Raw genomic sequence first — 14633 nt, forward strand, 5'->3', positions numbered from 1 at the left:
TATGAAAGTAAATTCTAACTGATTTCTACCTCATAATAAGAAAATGCAAGATTAGTATAAGTGAACAATAATCCAGACAGGTTGTCGTTGTTTTAAACATCTTACCCTAAGCTTCCCCCTCTGATGATGAAATAGCAAAACACTTAATTGATCCTCGATTAGTCTGTGAGCTAACTGCAGCAAGGCTGAAGCCGGTTATCCGATCACGTCAGAGTGATCAACACAACGGCCGGTCTCCACCTGTGGGACGCTCAGTCTGATGCAGCAGACGTATCAGGCTGTACAGAGACCCCCCTCCAGACCTCTCCGGCGCACAGGGAGCAATAAATGAACTAACAAAGAACCCAACAAAAGGACCAAAAAAATCAAGGGGATCCTGTGGCATTCAGGACGTAGTGCGATGCTCCTACTAACATTACAGCTACACTTATAGCCAGCAGTGTACAAGAGATGTGTGTGTTAAGGTCTGAGTGTGGCAGCTCCACCGAGCAGACAACTTGTAGCCAGTAGTGACAGTGCTGACAACTCTAATGAGGCCCAGGATCACATCTAAAGCATCCTCTCCAGTGGTGCGGGATGTGGGGGGTTCTGGGCAGAAGATACACCAAACTCTTCATGGGTTTTGAAGCTGTATTGGAAGGCCCTGACAGCACACACACTGCCCATACGCTTCCTGCACCCCCGGCTAACGGACCGCTGCCTTGCGCCGCTGCCAGAATTGGCCACCTGTAAGTGGGCGAGGGGGAGGACGCGTGGCGAGTCCTGAACTAAAGCCGGGCGAAGCCAGCCAAGGCTGCAAAGCTGGCGATGTGAAGGGCCACGATCCTGGCGCAAGAGCCCGGGCCGAGCGCAAAGGTCCCCCCCCCCCCCCCCCGCCGCTCGCGGGAGATCACAACTAAACGGGCTTCCGGAGCCTTTCTAGTGGAGGAGGACAGAAAATGGACAGGAGCAGAATCCGGCTCCCGGGTGCCATTGTGGAGTTCAACAGTACCGAAGGAACGCGGAGCGCGCTTGCTGCTCGAGTCTCAGCAAGCCAAGGCAGCGACGGAAGCCAGCAGCCTGATTTGAGGGAGGAAGCGTAAAGCCGAAGCGTGTTGGGGGTGGGGACCCCATCTCCCCTCATTTCTGCCATTCAGCTCAGAGTGTATGGAATCCACCAGAGCCCAGGCTGCTAAACAGGAAGTCGCTGCAAAGCCTGCGATTTTATGAATGAAAAGTTAAGTGCGTGGGCTGAATCACCCTAAAGCATAGTCTGCAGGCAGCTCACTCCACACAGCAGACCTAATTTCCGCTTCGCGGGCGGCAGTGGTGAGAGACTAAACCTGGGGAGGAGGCAAATTACAGTGAGAACTCCATCTACTTTCTGCCCTTCCTGCTCCCAAAGATGTAAAAACGACCAGAGGGAACATAAAAGCTTTCAAAGAGATAAGACTGTATAGGCACGTATCAAGACTGCATGGGATTAATAGTCTAAACTAACACAAGGATCTGATTCCTAACACAGATTGGACATAGTCGTGCACTGCATGTCAACCACAACTGTGGCCAATCATCTATTAACAGATGACAATGTGGGCACGTGTGGAAAGCAACTGTGTGTTTGAAACACTTTATGACTAATCAAAGTTTCAGGTCCAGAGCAAAACAGAAAAAATAGAGGTTGGAGCTACCCTCACTATGATATCTATGGCTACAGATACATTCTTCCATGAGGAAAGGGAGCACCTACATCTCCAGACCAATGATTGATGCTAGTTCACAACCTTAAATCACACATATTTTGGACAGGTGGACAACAAAAACTGGGGCCATTGGCTTTTGCAAATGTCCCCAACGTGGAACTAATCTTATCTTACTAATCTAAGGACTATCATATCTTATTTACGGTCTCCTAACTGCATGCCCTGTAAATGTGTTTTCAACAAGTCATTTATGGTTCAAAGTCCATGCAGCCTACACACATGCTAATTTTTTGTCCTTTTCTCTAAGGTAACTGACCATTCACTGCATTTGCATTAGTCATGATATGATATGATCAAGACAGCTGGAACATGACTTTAATGGTAATTCTTAATGGTTATTCTTAAAAAAGGTTTTAAGATTTGCTTTAATTTGAGCCTATGATCCGATTATCACATAAACATCACGTTGCTCTTGAAATCTTTTTCAGCAAAAGCTGTAAGAAAACGCTCAAGGTGGCACTTTAATAAACTTACTGATGCACAAAACAAAGTGTGTGTGTGTGTGTGTGTGTGTACCACTAGCTGCCATCTTCATATAAACAGGATGGCGATTTCGGCAGTGACGTGAAGGCCAGGAAGCTGAGCTGTGGGGTATGCTCGGACAGAAGCCCTGGCTCTACCGCCTTCCTGATGGCCTCCCGGACAGACAGACGTGTTGACAGTTCGTGAACATTTACGCCTCCGTGCAAAAGACCGGACAGCAGCTGCTCGATCAGCCCAGACCGCTCAGTGACCCGCGCGGACCATTAAAGTGCGCCTCTGTTCGTCTCACGATCTCCGTTTGGTGGCATCTTCCTGTCCCCACGACCCCGCCCTGCCCATGACCCCCCCCCCCCCATCCACCATTCACACTGGAGTAGAGAATCAGACAGACGGAGCGAAGACGCTTCCTGTTTTTGACCACAGCCGCATGCTAGACCATTCCTAACGTGTTTGGGCAACAATCCGGAGTCCTCCCGTTTAAACAAGCAGTGCCTGGATGACACAGCCCCCGTCTGCCCCCCCCCCCCCCCCCACCACCCAAATACGCTGGCATTGCTGCAGCAACTCCTGTCTTCCTGTCTCCTCTGCTCATAACCCCCCCCACCCCTCACACACATTCTTAGAGAATGACAAACCAAGTCAGTCTTAATTCCTGCCTTTGTAAGCCCACTTAAAGGGACAGTTTCCCTGGTGTTCAGCTCCACCACCACGGTGCATTGGCTCGACATTGGAAGCTGAGTCTCTGTGCACGGTGAGATCCGCAAACAATCTTACTTTTGGTGGTATGAAAAATCTCCACCGCAGAGAGAGAGCGCAAGAGCGAGAGCGAGAGAGAGAGAGAGAGAGAGAGAGCACGACTGAACCGAACACCAAAACTGAATCAGCAGCTTGCAGTCCATGTAGCAAATTAGCCAAATGCAAGAAGCTAATGCAACAATGGCTAATTATCAAAAATAACTAAAGGTCTCTACAATGTAGGCATCTGCAATCTGAAGAGTAATGAAGGCAATCTCAACGATGAAATGTCTTGCAACTACATGTGCAGGCTCCCATCATCACACACACATACACACACACTCTGGTTGGCAGACAGTCCTTTTTGACCTTGAGCCTTGAGCATGGCGCAGAGCAGCGCAGCCACAACACTGGAGCCGGGGAGAGAGAGAGAGAGAGAGAGAGAGAGAGAGAGAGAGAGAGAGAGAGAGAGAGAGAGAGAGAGAGAGAAAGAGAGAAAGAGAGAAAGAGAGAGAGCGAGCGAGCCAGCACTTCACCAGGAGAGGTTAATGAAGCACGCGGCCCAAGGCAGGACACAGGCAGGCACCACGGGACGCCGCGCCATCCGACTGGCTGGCCATGCAGAAACGCAGCCTTTAACATGTGGGCAGATAAATGGGCGGTAATTAAAACAAGATTCTCCTCTCTCCGGTCAGCAGTTCTGGGCGAGATGCCTCCCCCGCCTCCCCCAGCCTGCACAAACCCTCTCTGCCTTTCCTCTCCTCGTGTTGGCTGGGAGTCGAATGTTTCCGGTGCCGATGCAGAGCGGATGAGATTACTCAGAGAGGGCTCATTAAGTGATGAGAGCCATCCTCCTACCCCCCCCCCTCCCCCCCCCCCCCCCCCATCACCCACGGGCCTCCCACCGAGGCTGCTCACACTTCAGCAGGACAACAGGCAGTTTCGTAAACCACACAAGGAATAATCAAAAACAATCTACACATCATGTCACTTTTGTTTTTTTTTGGGTAACACAAGGCATCAAACACAGTTTGTGTGAGCATCTCCATGACTAACAGACTACTGAACCAGAGCACACGTGTGAGTCAGCACTAAACTCATGCACATGGCTGGAGCTATCACAGGTAACATCAACATTTTTACTATATGGCATAGTTAACATGACTATATATTTCAATATATAACATGCTTAATAATACAAATGTTAACATACAGATTTGCACTTTTCAGCAAATTACAGCCTGAAACTGATTTATACATTTATGAGATAAATAACGTCTTTCTGCTTAGCCCTGTGTAATATCTAATTAATCTGAATTGGCAAAAAAATAGGCTAAATGGATACAGACATTAAAAATATTCTCATTCTTGCCTCAATATTTGAGAAAACTGTATTAAAGCAAAATTGTGCTGCATGGACCACATGAATGTGAGGAAAAATAAACATTCAACTACATTTAAAACATGTTCTCAACATGCTAAACTGCTATTCAAACTTTACATAGAAATGTTGTCTTTGCCCTACTGTGGTCAGAAATGCAACCTGACCGCCCCGGCCTCTCCACTCAAAACACCTTCACGAGCACGTGGACACCAAACACCACTAACTGGATCGTATTACCAACATGTTCGCCGCTTCTGTCCACAGACGGGGAGCGAGTGTGTTGCGATGAGCTCCACCTACTCTAAACCTCTGAGAGGCAATCGCAGCCTGGCGGACAGCACACCCAGAGAGGGTCATTAAAGAAGAAAGAGACGGAGAAGAAAGAAGGCAGACTGGAAACCACCACAAGCCCTTGAAGAAACATCTGTGTCCAAGAAAAACAAGGTAATTATATGGAAGGAAGGAGGAACTGCTAAAGTATTTTCCCCTCCGAGCATGGCACTATGGCTGCCTCAGGAACATCCCAAGAAGGCCTCAACAGCGGCTGGTAGCATCTTTCCTCAGCCCGCCATGACCATCAGGCTACCTGCTGTCCCACATTCTTCATCGTCCTTATGTTACATGTCAAAGACATCATAGCAGGTCCTTATGTCGCTGCTTTTGATTAAGCTCCTCAAAAGGTTATAGCTTCATATTGACTTTTCTGGAGCTCAAAAAGCTGGACACTTGGGTTCTGATCGATGCAACTGCAAGTAGAGTGTGATGTCTCCAGAAAGTCTCATGTTTTTCTTTAAAGCTTCATAATTGCTGACTTTTGTTGGGTTTAAAATAAGTCCTTCATACTTTTTGAATACCAAAAACCATTCAGGCTCAATTTGAGCACAAGTGTAAAAGCACAAAAAAAACTAAAACTGTGTTGGGGCTTCAGGTTTCTTTTCCCTTTATTTGCTATTTTTCCATTTTGTTTTGATCTGTTCTTCCCTTCATTTTTCACTCCTAGACAGCTGTTACATGCCGCAGTGTCCTGAAATGACATTTTCTGCAGTTACCAAGGCGATTACCACAATAACTCACTTAAGTTATATGATTGCCACACAAGAAGGCAAAACAAATGGGATTTACGGCAAACAGGAAAAACGGCTTTGTGGTCTCGTTAGTCATCTCTGGTCACACCATCGGTGAGAAGGAGAGGTAGGTGTTGAAGAGCAGGTGAGGGTTATTATAGCTTCCTAAAAGCATCAGACACTTGGATGCAATGCTGAGGAGAATTCCGATTACTTCCTCCTCTGATAAATATGACCAAAGTGAGAATGTTACACCTACGGTCAGACACCACCTATTGTACCCATCACAAGATATGATGCCTAGAATATCTTTTTATCAGACCTGCTTGTCCCAGTCAAAGAAGGGTTTATCTATATGGTGTCTAAACCGGAGGAAAGGCACGTGTAGGACGGCGCTGATCCGACCCGCTGGGAAGCCTTCACTGTGTCACTGACCTTGGCTATCAAGATGCGTAGCAACTGTCAGCCTGGGGAGTGGCGACACCCCCCTCCCGTCTCCTCCTGACTCATACGCCTGCATGTCAGAGAAACAGCAGCAGCCCTGCTGCAGTAACAAACGTCTGGGAGAAGCTCAGAGGTCCCTCCCACCCCTACTTTATAGTCCTGGACCCAACATTACTCTGCATGAAAGCCTCGGTTCCGGTCCACGGCCACGACCCGTACAGGCAGTATAAGCAAAAAAAAAAAAAAAACAACACAGCAGCAACAAAGAACCAGACAGCAGTAAAATATGGGTGGCACGTGATGCCCAGGTCTCCTGTACAAGAATCATGCAGGCCTGCGCTTGGTCACGCACTGCAAGACCAGCACCACCTGTAAAAGGCAATCGCTACATCTGCTAAGCATTGTGTGCGCGCAGACACACACGATCATGTTTATACATACATACATTCTATATATATATATATTATATATACACACACACATCTCAATATTCAGACATTTAGTTTGGTATCAAACCAACCCCAAACCTACATTACTACGCTGTATATGTTTGACATTCTTGACACGTGTGGTCAGTCACAAGTTTAAAATTTTGAGAAAATATTGTAATTGAACAGGTGGCAAACACATTAAGAATTACGGAGAGATTAATGATAATGGAGTTCTTCTGACACAAAACACAAGGATGGAATTACATTTCAACAGGAGGGTTAAGGAAGGGGTGTGAGCAGGAGTCTAACAGGATGATGAATGTTTGTGTCCTACAGCAAAGCAACTGTGCGCACGTGTTCATGACCCTGTTTTTAAATTCACACACTAAGGTTCTTTGAGAACACGACCAGCTGAACATATTTGCTTAAAATTCTGATGTGAGGTTATGGTCCCTGTGCAGCGTATTCAAGGATTTGTACACTTGGTAATGTCTGTTGTTCTGGATTTATATCCTGGAACAGGTTTTGAAACTGAACAATGACCACAGGGATGTAGTGTAGGTGCCAGCTGTAATTTGGGTTTATTTACACCTGAACTGGGAGGAGCCCAAAATAGACCAAAATTCTCCAATTAGGGTAGTATAAGAGAAATAATTAATAAATATTGATAAAGAAATAAATATTAATAAACACTATTAAAGATCATCATGAAGCTGTTTTTAATTTGCAAATATTTTTGCAAATATCTGATTGCAACATAGTATTTAGGTTACAAACGCTTCACAATTGACGGCTGCCTGAGGTTACGCATACGCATGACCAAATTCTGCACATCTTCGTTGGTGCAGGTGAGGGAACTGCACACTCAGTGGAATTCAGGTCATGTGACTTGGCCAGCGGGAAACATTTCGTGTGATGCTTCAGTACGCTGTCGAACTCTGCCGCCGCCGCCATTCACCTCATCAATACAGGCGACTGGCCGAGGTCCACTGGCACCCACGCATGCCCGTGCTGCGTTTCATTATGTCCACCGCTCTGGTACAAGTCTCTCTTCAACTCGTCGGTCCATAATATTTTGTGGTGCATAACTCTAAAACCTCTCTTTATGTACTTTTGTTACACTGGTGGATTTGTTGCTACACTATAACATTTTTTTAACAAGTCTATGACATGTTTTCTTGCACGCGTGCGCTTTGGCCATCCACTTCTGTGGTTTACCAGGTTGTTTACTACTGCAAAGCTCTCCGGTGTTTTCTTATTTAATAACAAGGACCCAAACAGCTAATATTTCTATGTATTTTTTGTTTTTTTTATTGACATTTGGTTATTTTTGTTGATATTTCCAGTCGGTTTTACGTGCGTTAATATTTCTTTAGTCCTTTAGAGCCTATAGTTTTCAGATGCAAATGATACATGCATTACCAGCTCTAGACTTGTGCATAGACCAATGACAAAACGGAATACAGCCAGGAAGCAACTAGGCAGTCCAATTACAATGTATCACCTGAAATGTTAGTGCAGTGTATAAAAAATGTCTAGAATTCCTACATGGTTCTTCCGATGTGGACATACATGGCCTTGAATTAACGTTGGCAGTCTGTGTTTGAGCTTCCGTTCCAATGTGTTGGAACAAAGAATCCAAACAACAGTGTCACTATCAGTGAGTTTTGCAAAAGAACCTCAGAGTATTTAATGCAAATCTGAAAAACGTAATACAAATCTAATGCAAATCTAGCTCGTCTGAATACATGGCCTACAAGAAGAAGAGGATGAATTCTGATTACTCACCCCACCCCCACTCCACCCCTTTTAACAAATGAGGATGAATTTGGATTCCTCCCCTATTTATTTACTACTTTAACTAGATTTAATGTAATTCAGAGTTAGGAAAAAGGACTAGACTGAAGTCAGGCGGAGCCACTGACAGCAGCATCCTCATAGAAATAAGTAGTGTAAAAAACAGATTTGTTTTGATGGGACTTAACATGCTGTCATTTCCACCCAGAAGGGAGAGAAGTAGAAAATAGGAAATGATCAAAGAAATGGCGAATAATGTTATTAAGGAACACAGGATATACACATTTAACAGACCAAGATATATAGACAACTGAATGAAAAGGCGTTACATTATTAATAAAGGTCAGTGACTAACTCAAAAGCTCCACTTGCACTTACCTTTCTGACAGTGATTAGAGGACCAGCAGCGGTAATTATAGTTGTCGTTGAAGACGGTCTTGATGCACTGGGGGTTATCATCTATGATTCCTGGGCAAACATCCCCACACTCCTTGGACTGCTTGTTTTCCGCAATGAAGTTGTTGAATTCGGCATCCATGATGAGAGACCAGTCGACAGAATCCAAATAACAGAGTTCCATGTTCTTCTCGATCCGTATCGCACCCCGAGTGATGTTGCGCAGATTGTACAGGCCTATGTCCTTAAGACTGGTCATCTCAAAAATGACCAGAGCATAGTTGTAGAAGAGATTGCGTCCTCGAATGACCGTCAGGTTTGGGAAGAGGGTGCTCAGGCTGTCCAGTCCCGAAACACGGAAGAGGAGCAGGTAATCAGTGATCATGGTCAGCTTGGGAAAGCTGAGGCTGCGGAAGACATCCTGGTTGTTTTCGTTGTTCTTGTTTGAGATGAGGAGAATCTGCAGGTAACCCTCAACCACTGTACAGTTCTCCAGTTTCTTGAAATCGCTGATGTCATTTCCAATGTCAATGGCTGGACCACAGACTAGTGGAGGAAAGCAACAAAAATTTAAGACTCTGAATACCGCATCATCTCCTCACAAAACTTCTCAATAAATCAAATATCATGTTAATGTTAATATCATAACACAGCTGATGAAAAACATGGTTAAGCATGTCTACATTAGGCTATAATGCAAAGGAGGAATAATGAGAATTATAGCAAAAGACTGAATAGCAAAAGTGTGCACTGCTCTGCTGGGTGTCTGAAAACACCAAGTCTGCCTGCAGTGTCTAGTTTTCACACTGCTGAGCAAACACTACTATCTTTATTGCTTTGATGGCACTCCAAACCTCTTGTTTACGTTTGATAACCTCAGCCTGGAGCGCCAGTGTTCACTCTCACAGGTATCATGCTTTTGGTCCTCCAAAGCTAGGTCAATCATTGATGTCACTGCTTAGAATTACCGCACAAAAAAACCTGCATGACTAAATGCCAATGTAAATAAAGACAGCCCATGCCTGGCAGACAGACATTACTTATGTCTGAGTAATGAAACTGATGGGTGATGATTATAAAAATAACTGACATGGTATACTATAGGCCTGCTATTCCCACATAGGAAATGTCCTATGTACATAAAAACAATATAATTATAGGCCAATTTAGATAGTAGTTACTTTATCATTCTGAAGTTTCAGGTAAATTTACAGTCACTATTCGTTGGGAGATAAATTTTTTTATTAAAGCCGATTAAAAAATATCAGACATGAGATGAAAATGATTTGATAAGAGTGCAGAGGGTTCAAATGCTAATTGTGTAAAAAGATTTCTGCTGCTGCATGAGTGTGTTAACCTCATGACAATGACAAAAGCCTAACTCATCTTAAGGTAAAGGAACAACCCCCCCCCCCCCCCCCCCCCCCAAAAAGAAGTTCATCAATTGTAACTTGTACATTGTAACATGGAAGTTACAAAAAAAATGCTTTTTTTTTTAAAGAACAAAGGTCAACTAGTTTCATGCATGAAAATCAGAGGCCATGTTTATGCCACACTGGGAATCTCTTTCTCTTAAGTTAAACTTGGGTCCTCAACAGAAGACCTCCACTGCTGTGCTGCTCTGCAACCACTGGGGTTAACAGTAAAACCCCCATTACACATGCTTCACAAACTGCTCACTCTTCCAATCAACAGAACCAAGTCTGTTTTGCTAGAGAAGGTGTTTTTACATGTTCTATTTTAAAACCTTAAGTTTTTTTCCCTTCTTGATGAATTGGATGAATCAGGGAGTCTTGTTTGCAGTTTACTTGGAAACATGGAAATTTTGTGGTGGCGAAACATGAAGGAAAAAGCAAAATTGCTTTTTTGCCTCAGCACTGACCAAGTTAATGACTTTAAAGAGACAACATAATGTACATTGCAGAGACCTGTACACACGAAACACACAGAGGTGATTATACATGTAATGTCCCACTCTTGAATTAATGATGGTTGTTTTCTCCACAGCTTAACATTAAATGAAAACAGAACAATCTTGCTGGGCTTACTATACATCTACACAATTAAGCTGACAATCTTTGAACAGCAGTAAGCAGTCAACGTGTTATTTCCTTAGAATAAAACGGAGCAATAACGATTGAAAAACAGTATCAGTCTAGGAATCCAGCTAACCTGTATGACTAACGGACCAATCCCAAAGTTAGGCCTATATGTTCATACAAATTAATTTAGTGTTGGACACTGGTCAGTGAGTTACCATGTAAACAAACAAAACAATTGAAAATTATTACACCAACAATTATGACCAAGATGCATCAAACTTCTGTTATAATCAAATAGGTTTAACGAGTGAAAAAAGTGTCAGACACTAATCAAGTGGGGAAATCACGCTTCTTTCTTCAAATAAACAACAATAGTTCAACTCTTAGGCTATTTTGACAACCTTTTAATCATGCAAATATTTTTAGCTTTGTATATGTTGTTAACCAAGTCAGACGTCCAGACGAAGAAACATTTGACATGACTCAGCTAATCATACAGCTTACATGAAACTCACCAGTTTTAATTATTCCATGTCTGTAGTGCAGTGGTGCTTAGAAAACGCCATTACCTGAGCTTCACTTTTGCTCTCAAAAGTGTTATGGAGTACCTGTCTTTAGCTAAGAGTTATCTGACATGTCCCTTGAGGGTCATTAATATTTGTAATAGGATATCAACTACATCCATCTTTAGAGGAAAGCTTATATTGCTATGCAAGTCTGTTACACATAGAAAACACAGTAATTACCCGTTTTGACCAGTTAGTTATGCACTTTTTTCTCTTTATGGGAATCTTCTTAAGACGGAAAGGGGTTATTAAAATACCAACGTTTCATACACAACTGTTCTGAAGAGAAAATACAATTTTAAGTGCTATCCACAGCCAGACACAAGTCACAGATTAAAACAATGTAGAAATGTATTTTCCCTCCCCAAAATAGCCAGATAGATGGCTACCTGTAACTACCCCCCCCCTAATTCAACTGATTGAACTCCCAGTCTGACTCTTACTTACTCTCGTCATTTGCGGGCCACTGGCAAAGACTTGAGACGGGCAGGAGCAGACCACAAAACAAGGTCAAAAGATTCCGGGCTCTCCAAGACCTCATTCCTGTAAACACTTGGTAAAAAAAAGTAAAGAAAAAAAAAGTGTTTTGACACTTTAGAAGTTAACCAGCCTGCTAGGGTTGGTTCTTCAGTCTTTTATAAAACACACACACACACAGAAAAAAAATATCTGTAGATTATTTAGCTTGTATTATCCGACTGGCTCAGCTTGGCGTCTTCTTGGCAAAACTTGGTTTACGGCTAAGCATGGACAGGCAGGCTAGCTCCTTTCGCCTTCCCGTGTGCGGAGGAATTTCTTCAGAATCTACCGTAGAAGTGACCTCAATCCAGTTAGCTAGCTAACCAAAAAATGTATTTATTTTTGGCTCGCTGTTTTCCCCTCAGCATGGGACGCGTAAAGCGTCGGCGATATTCGGGATGTTTTTACTGCTGCTGGAAGGTGCTGGACGCCGTACGTCCGGATCCCCCAAAACTCGAGGCGTCGGTGGGAAAGCCCGCATCTTCGGACTCCATTTCTTCACGACCCGAGGACGCGCGGGTCTTTGGCGGACCGCGTTCTCTAGCGCTAGCGGAGCTGGACTAGCCACCCAGCCAGTGAAATAAACCCCCCCGTTTTGCCAAGCTATAGGCTGGCAAGCTAACGGGAACCAGAGAAGCTAGCTAGGAGGCTAGCTGGGGCAGACGTGGATGCGAAATTGGGGGGTGGCGGGTGGTGGTGGGGGGTTGCGCGATCTTCACAGGCGGCAGGACGGTTGGTTTTCATTAGACGAGTGGAAAAGACGGAATAGTCCCAAATTTGAGAGCTACTCAGACGAGGAAAGACGCGAGATATCCGTCGGTCTTAAAAAATGGGGTATCGCCGACTGCAGGCCCCCTTCTCCCTCCCACCCTCTCGGGTCTTCACCCTCTTACTCCGTCTGCTGAGAGATTTTGAATTGGTGCGTTAGCAAGCACGCTAGCTACTCTATTTTCCCCCACACAGAACGGTATGGGTATGCTGTATTCGTAATCAAAAATCAGTATTTATTGGCAGATATAAAAGCGTATGTCGTCTTCGCAATTATCGCCATCATCTCCGATAAGCGCGTAGTAGATAACTAGCTATAAGTCCTGTATCTCCACCTCGGCTCCGATGAATTGTCGCTGTAAACAAGGTTGGATTTCTCTTTCACAGATACACACACACACGGCGTTAGTAGGTTACGTTGGACAAAGGCGCAAGGAAAAACTGGAATGGATTACAAAGGGATTTGGTCTAGTCCTGTTTGGTTTTTTTTTCTGGTCAGTTTTCCAGTCAGGAAAATAAATAGTCTACCTCCCCTCTAGAAGCAAAAATATTTATTGGAAAATAAAACGTCAAAAAAATTTCTGACGTTAAATTGGTATTATTCGATTAATGTTTTTTTTTTCATGTGAAAAAACACAGCAGACAACAATATATGTTCACAGCTGGTATAGAATCCACAAAGCATTTAAGGTAAATTTGAATGAAAAAATGCATTAAAAAATAAAAACATTAAAGAAAAGTATTTAAGTGGATCGGGCACGTTTGGATTCTGGCACGGTTGCTTGTGGGAGAAAGATGCGGGACTGTGGAATTAGTGTAGGCTAATCCTGAACTACAAGTCCAGGCAGGGAGTACTCTAATTCTGTCTGAATAATAAGACCTAGAGAAATTGTACCAAAGTCGTCTCTGGGAGCTCACAATGTATAGTGCCCAATAAAAGCAAAAATGTGTAAAAATATGTACAAACAGGTGATGCTAGGGAGAAAAGGGTATATTGATGGTAATGAGTACTGTAGATAGTTATTTGCATAACACATGCTGATTTACAGAACAATTAGGGCAAAGGACAGTGACTATTCACCAGCAAACCTTCCTGTTGGTCAGTGTTTCATTCTTATCCATGCAGTAAGTAAAAGTAAGCTTTTAATTGTTGTACATATGTCAGTATACAGGGTATTTTCCTCTAGAAAGCAGTAGCCTACTGTAACGTGTTTAAATGTAAAACCTGCTTAAACGTTGGTGGTCCTCTCTGTTATGAAACAAGAAAGGCATTTTTCCTTAAGTATAATCTGTGACACTTTTGATTATCTCAGTAATTATAGAGTTCCTTTATCAGTGTAGAGGAGAGCACAAATAATTGTTATAATGCTTCAGATTACCTCAACTTTGGCACACATGTTTAAGCTTCTGTGGCATTCCTACAATTACCAGGACAAATCTGAACAAAAGGGAGAGAAAACACTTTTTTCCTTTTTTCTTTCTTTCTCTCTCTCTTTCTCCAACACACACACACACACACACACACACACAGAGACTTTAAACAATGGACTGAACGTCTGAGGCCACCCAAGATTACACGTACAGTGAGCCTTCAGGAAGCACAAACTGTACTGTTACCCCCTTCCCCCGGTGCTTTGCCTGTCCACTTGCATTTGTTAAGTCCTCATAAAAAGCCCTCATAGAGACAGTGGGCAGGCCCACCTACTTCAAGTGCCTCTTTTTGGATTCATTCTCCCCCACTGCACTCGATTGGAAATCAGTGTGTTTATCACCAGCAGGTCACACATGCTAATGAGTGGCTGTTTGTTTTCTCAAGAGGAATGGAATGTGGGATGAGATGCCGTGGAGGGAGGGGTGTTAAAAGTGATCTGCAAACATGACATGTAAAAGACACATCTTAAGGACTTTGATGATGGTAAGTGTAAGTAAATAGTAAGCCATTCTTGTTTTGGTTGGTCTTAGTGTTCTATATTTGTAATATGTAAGGGAACTTAACCAAGAGCTGTTAAAACTTCTCACTGCTATTTCAGTTAATACATGAATCATTGCTTAAATTTTTTTTAATTCAGAGTGTAGTGCAAAAATATTTTACACAAATTATAGACCTCTATAAAGATTGTCAAAGAACAGTACATCCTGTGCACACAGCTGTTGGCTGCATGTAATATGTAATAAAAATGTGAAGTGGGTAAAAGTCTAAAAATCCAGCTAACCTGCATAGCTAAAAGACTTTTCCCAAAGTTAGGCCTATACATTCATACA

General features: G+C 43.4%; 1 protein-coding gene across 2 annotated transcripts in view; it reads right to left on the minus strand.

Annotated features, from left to right (window-relative positions):
- The window catches only part of igf1rb (insulin-like growth factor 1b receptor), a 55274-nt gene extending 42492 nt beyond the window's left edge, over positions 1 to 12782 (minus strand). For both annotated transcript variants that reach the window (XM_077024837.1, XM_077024836.1), the window contains exons 1-2: positions 11532 to 12782; positions 8459 to 9022 (exon numbers count right to left, since the gene is read on the minus strand). In XM_077024837.1, coding sequence (XP_076880952.1) covers positions 8459 to 9022; positions 11532 to 11625 — 658 coding nt within the window. In that variant the 5' untranslated portion in view covers positions 11626 to 12782. The remainder of the gene's footprint in view (positions 1 to 8458; positions 9023 to 11531) is intronic.
- Positions 12783 to 14633: the final 1851 nt, after the last annotated feature.

This window comes from Brachyhypopomus gauderio, chromosome 12 (genome assembly GCF_052324685.1).
Source record: "Brachyhypopomus gauderio isolate BG-103 chromosome 12, BGAUD_0.2, whole genome shotgun sequence".
Taxonomy (NCBI): domain Eukaryota; kingdom Metazoa; phylum Chordata; class Actinopteri; order Gymnotiformes; family Hypopomidae; genus Brachyhypopomus; species Brachyhypopomus gauderio.